The sequence below is a fragment of the Podarcis pityusensis genome (assembly GCF_964106645.2).
Source record: "Podarcis pityusensis genome assembly, chromosome: 7".
Lineage (NCBI taxonomy): Eukaryota > Metazoa > Chordata > Lepidosauria > Squamata > Lacertidae > Podarcis > Podarcis pityusensis.
Window position 1 is genome coordinate 79167643 of NC_138031.1, and position 5987 is coordinate 79173629.

The 5987-nt window shown below is 50.2% G+C and overlaps 1 protein-coding gene across 1 annotated transcript in view; it reads left to right on the forward strand.

The window, feature by feature from the left end:
* Window positions 1–3978: 3978 nt before the first annotated feature.
* LOC308482032 (catenin delta-2-like) overlaps window positions 3979–5987 on the forward strand; it is a 241044-nt gene continuing 239035 nt past the window's right edge. Inside the window, exon 1 of the mRNA XM_081015020.1 lies at window positions 3979–5112. Coding sequence (XP_080871146.1) covers window positions 5076–5112 — 37 coding nt within the window. The 5' untranslated portion in view covers window positions 3979–5075. The remainder of the gene's footprint in view (window positions 5113–5987) is intronic.

A 5987-nucleotide genomic window follows, 5' to 3' on the forward strand; every position in this document is an offset into this window, starting at 1 on the left:
CTGATGCAACTTTAGCCTTAACCAGGGCTTTTTTTTTCCAGCCGGAACTCACTGGAACTCAGTTCTGGGTGGGCACCATTGCCACTATAAGAGAACAAGGGAGGCGTTCATGGTGAGTTCTGGCACCTGTTTTTCATCTAGAAAAATAACATTGGCCTTAATGCCATGTTGAACACCACCCAGTGTATTTTAGTGCTTGTTATGGGTCTTAAGCAATAAATTCTCAATGATCAGATGTCAGAAACTTCGAAACAACATGGGACAAAGGAGATATCCAGGTCAGGAGGTGGACGCCCATTCCAAAATTCTGTGCCTGTAAATCTCATTGGGGGAAAACTTGATAGGAATTATTTTGAGATGTTCTAACAAGTAGATATATTAATGGGAGAATCTGCAAGCTACATTGGCAGATTCTTCCCTCAAATGCTTACTAAGAATTAACGACACAATTTACCATACAACAATACTCCCATAACACCCCTGATTTTTCACTACATTTCTCTTCTAACACCAATTTATATGCATGATGACGCGTGCATCATACTGACAGCACTTCTCATATAACCCATGGGAAAGGATGCTAAATGTTGATCGTTCCCAAATATTGATCAACTACAATTAATGTTAATAGCATCTCTTCTTTTAACAGTTCACAGTGCTGGACAGCTTGCATAATCTGTTACTGATACAAACAGCAGGGAGAAATTATTTCTGCAGTTCTTGACCGCTAACTAGCATAGTTAGTTAGTTATTTGTTGTTTGTATAGGACTATTGTGGATGGCACAAAAAAGCCAGGTCTCTGACTTGAGGGAAGATTATTGTTTTGAATGAAGTCTTCACAATGCAACTTTACAGCACAAACATACAGAACAGCGCTGAAATATGGTGCAGAAGCTTCGGCACCCTTGAAAACCACTAATGATCTTTAAGAAATTTGTTACCATATAACGTAACTTGTAAAATTTAAGATAATGAATAAGCACATGTTATATCTTTATGACTAATCAAGTACCCTAGTAAGACTAGATGAAGGCAAAGAGGGGGAAGTTTCAATAACCTGGGTATTTATATGTGGATAAACAAAGGAGGGGACGCGGGTGGCGTGGGTGGCGCTTTTGGGTTAAACCACAGAGCCTAGGACTTGCCGATCAGAAGGTTGGTGGTTCAAATCCCCGTAACGGGGTGAGCTCCCATTGTTCGGTCCCTGCTCCTGCCAACCTAGCAGTTCGAAAGCACACCAAAGTGCAAGTAGATAAATAGGTGGAAAGGTAAATGGCATTTCCGCGAGCTGCACTGGTTCGCCAGAAGCGGCTTAGTCATGCTGGTCACATGACCTGGAAGCTGTACGCCGGCTCCCTCGGCCAGTAAAGTGAGATGAGTGCCGCAACCCCAGAGTCGGCCATGACTGGACCTAATGGTCAGGGGTCCCTTTACCTTTAAACAAAGGAGGGAATTGAAGGAACACCACATGGTCTTTATAGAAGATCTCACCCCTTAATTTTTTATGTGAAACATAAAAGGTGAGCCTAGTTTTTATATTGCCCAATACTGTGCATGCTGTAAATTGTTCTGCATTCCACAAGATTAACTCATGAGTAAGTGTTCAAAGGACTGAAGCCTGAGGTTGCAATCTTGCAGTCACTTCTTTTTTTACTCTAAAGTCTACTGAGCTCAGTAGCGTTGATTCATCAACAGATATATATAGAGAGAGTTACACTATTAGCTGCCCAGAACATAATAATCACCATCACTTGTTAACAGGAAGAAACCAACTTTGGTCAGAAGAAATCAACACCACCAATAACTCTCCAATCTGAAACATACTGGGTTGTATCCAGTGGCATATTTGTGTTAGCAGAAAGAATTTCCATTTGTACAAGGCAGCGAGATTTATTTTCACTGGTCCAACCTATCCATTGCAGCACATGCCACCTGAAAAAAACTGCCCCTGAGGGTTGTGGGACCCTCTAGATTAGTATGAAACACAACTCAGAGGGCTGAAGAAGGTATGCTGTTATCATCTGTCTGCAAGGCAGGGGGTAGGTATAGGGCTGGCAAAAATAGGAAACTCACCTTGTTTAAACTGAAATGCTTCCCACTAGCACAAAAACTACTGGATACAACGTGGGATATCCTTTAAAATCAGAACATAAGAGCGCCCTGCTGGATCAGACCAAATGCCTTTCTAGTCCTTCATTCTGTACCATCAGTGGCCAACCAGATGCCTATGAGAAGCCTGAAAGCAGGACATGAGTACAGTAGCATCCACTCGTGTTCCCTAGCAATTGGGATTAAGATGCCTAGTGACTCTGATATTGGAAGTAATATGCAGCCTCCATGACTACTAACCACTGATAGGATTATCTTCCATGAAGTGTCTAGTTCCCTTTTCAAGGCATCTAAATTAGTGACCATCACTACACCTTGTGGTAATAAATCCATCATGTAGCTATGATGCACAGTTTGACATTGTCTACTCCGAATCTCCCAGCATTCAGCGTCATTAGATAATCCCAGGTTCTAATGCTACAAAAGAAGGAAAACTACTCTCTCTCTCTCTCTCTCTCTCTCTCTCTCTCTCTGTGTGTGTGTGTGTCCATTCCCTCAACACATTGCCCATTGGGGTGATTTGTCGACTACAATCCCAAGATCCATTTTCAGTTCAGTAGGTATCTGTCCCACATCTTCTGCAGTGGAGACAGACATGAGGAATTCATTGAGTTCCTCTCCTGATCTACTTTAGCACATCTTTCAGGGCAGCAGTAGGACATATCACACATTGATTTATTCCATGTAGCCTGATCCCATGCATGTTTTCTCTGAAGTAAATCCTCCCCCCTCCATTCAGTTGGATTTACTCCTGGGTAAGTGTGCAAAGGATTGTAGCCCTTGGTTTACCAAATCTTGACAGCAAAACCCATAGTTTTCAGTTGGATTTATTTCAGAATAAACAAGCCTAGGATGTGAGTGTGCGCGCTGTCACATAACAAACCATAAAAACAAATCTCAAAGACCAATATTCTATTGCGAAATAATCATCCAGAACTCCTCCTGACCATATAAACAGCGAAATATACTGTTGTTTGGAATAGCCGTGAAAAATTACCAAGCAAAAGGTGGCAGCAGTGAGTTTCTTTAAGATCTGATTTTACTAGCAGTTATTAATGCAGAATTTACACCATCCATATGAAGAGAGGATATTTTGGAAATTCACCTCCGTAGAGAAAGATGCTTGCCAACTGCTGTTTGGCGTGAGATCATTTAGGCATTCTTTGAATTAAAGTTGGAATATAGATTTGGGTGTTAAAATGATTATTTCTTTATTACAACCCTCTGTATAGTGTACCTGGAACCTGAAGAGTTTTCATACTGAGGAGTTGGCTAACCTGGATTTTAAACGGAACATGAAGAAATCTACCAGGGAATCCTAAAATAATGTCCATTTTAGAAACATTCCTGCCCTGTGTAGTTTTATATATGCAGTGTGGTTTTTTTTTAAAAAAAAAAAAAAAACCCCTACAAATCATCCTTCTGACTTGTTCTGCGGTGACTTTGACACCCCACAAATTTGCTTTAATGTAACCAAGGAGTTAAAATCCGCACCGCTGCCATTTTCCTCATCGTCTTTGCCAGTCCTGTCAGGAAAAGCGCGCGCGTGTGTGCATGTGTTTCCCCCCATTTCAGGATGGGGCTTTGCGACAACGTGGGAAGGAGTCCGTGAGCTACAAAAGGAACAAGGCAGCCCTTTCAGAGCTTTCCCCCCTTTTAGGCAGAGCCGGAGCTTGAATAAACCCTCTTACAGCTGTGCTAGGCAGCAGCTGAGGGCTGAACCGCCTCCCATGTCAGCGCCTGCCAAACCCTGACTGACTGAACTCTCCGCGCGAGGAGGGACGGCGACTTTGGCTGAGGGAAATTCAAGGGCATTGGCCACGCAGCCTTTCCCGCAGGAGCAACCCTGAGCCGCCGCCGCCGCCGCCGCCGCTCTCTCCGGCGAGCCCGCCTCCCGCACCTGCGAGCCTGACCTCGGAAGGGTCACCCCCCTCGTCTCCGGCTTCGCGCCTCCCTCCCCTCTCCCCCAGCAGCTGCTCGACTTCGCCGCTCCCCGGGGCGGAGATGGCAGCCGCTCCCTCACTTTCTCCTTAGCCCAAGCGCGCCCGAATGCCCGCCGGAGGATGGGGTGAGGCGGCGCGCGAGGAGAGGCCAAGCGGGGCGGCGGGGAGGGCGGCCGTGCGCCGAGGGTGCGCTTCTTTCGGCCGCCGATTAAGGAGTCCGTTCTGAGGGCAACTTTCCGCTGCCGCCGCCGCCGCCGCCGCCGCGGGGAAGCCTCTCCGAGCGGAGGAGAAGCGAGGTCGCCCTCGCGCCACAGCAGAACCCTCCGCTTCTTTAGCCCGGACGGGGCAACAACGCGGGAACGCTTCTTCGCGCGCTTTTTCCTCCTCCTCCTCCCTCTTCGCCAGGCGCAGGTGGCGGCGTTTCGCTGAGGGAGAGAGAGAAAAGAGCGCAGCCGCCTTGCTCGCTTTCCCGCCTGCCCGCCCCAGCCCGGCCTCTGGAGCAGCGGCGGCGGCGGCGGCGGCGGCGGCGGCACCAGGCGCGCGCGCTCCTGCTAGCGAAGGGAGGAGAAGGGAGCGCGGCGGCGGCGGCGGCGGCAGCTGTCACAGTATCTTCTCCAGCGGCGGAAGGTTGCCAAGCTGAGGTGGCCGCACTACAGAGAGAGCGCCGCTGCCGAGTCCGTGGAGAGAGGAAACGGGAGGTGGTGCTGAGGGGGGAGAGAGAGAGAGAGAGCGAGCCAGACGTCGAGCTTCTTCTCCCTCTGACAGAAGCGAGAGCGAGCGGGAGAGGCAGAGAGAGAGAGAGGCTGCCTCTCGGAGCCACGCAGTGTATGAAGGAGCCCGCCTCGGAGCCCTCCGCGAAAGAAGGAGGCGGCGGGAAGGGCGACGGCGGCGGCGGCGGCGGCGACGGCCAGGCAGGATGCTGCAATTGGGCAAGGTCAGGACCTTGCACTGAAGAAGCCCGCGGGGCGCCGCAGCCACCTCCCTCCTCCCCGCCTTGAGGATTTGCCTTTTGTTGTTGGTATATGCTCGGGAAACAGCAAGCAGGGGCGACGGCGTTGGGTGAGTCGGGCCAGTGCCATCATGGATGGTGCCCGGGTTTCCCCCCCCCCTTTACCTCCCCCCTTCCCCCTGTGCGGAGAGGGGCTGCTGCCTCTGGGTGGAGGAGGGGCCCGCACTGCAAAGGTCTCCCCCTCCCTTCCCTCCCCCTCTTTGTGTTCAGATGGGGTGTCCTCGATTGCCTGGGATTTATTTATTTTTTAAAAAAAACACCACCACCCCAAAACGCGTCGTATTTATGATCCTTTTCCTTCTGGAGAGAGAGAGAGCGAGCCGGCAAAGGTGGGCTATTTCTGCCTGCCTGCCTCGCCGTCGCTTTCCCCCACCCCCTTCCTTCCTCGGCTCCTCGATGGCTTATGTAGGGCATCGGCAGCGACTCGCCTTCCCCGCCGCCCTGCAAGAAGACACTCGTTAGAGCAGGGAAGTCGTCAAGATCTGCCGGGGAAGGGGGCGAAGGAGGCGAGCGGGGAAGATGGGAAATAGACCCCTCGCTTCCATTTAGTCTCGCACTGCTGTGGACCATGATTTTCGTGGCTTGTGTGTGTGTGCGCGCGCTCTCGCGGCGGCGGAGGCGCGCGCAGAATCAACTGGAAATACTTAGTCATACATCCATATCTGCTGGTGGTTCTGCGTTGCAAAGAGAGGGGCGACCCCCCCTCCTCCCCACCCCCATTTCGTTATCTTTTAGGGGCCCGGAATAGTGTGGTTTCCGTGCGATGCTGCTACTTAGCTGCTTAGGCAGATGCGCCTCTCCACGTTGGAAGAGGATTGGGGTGGTGGCGGCGGCGGCGGCGGCGGTTCCTTTTTGTTTAGCATCCTTGTCTGCCAAAGGGCTTTCTTGAGATTTGGCTGATTTATAATTAATGGCTGAAAGGAAA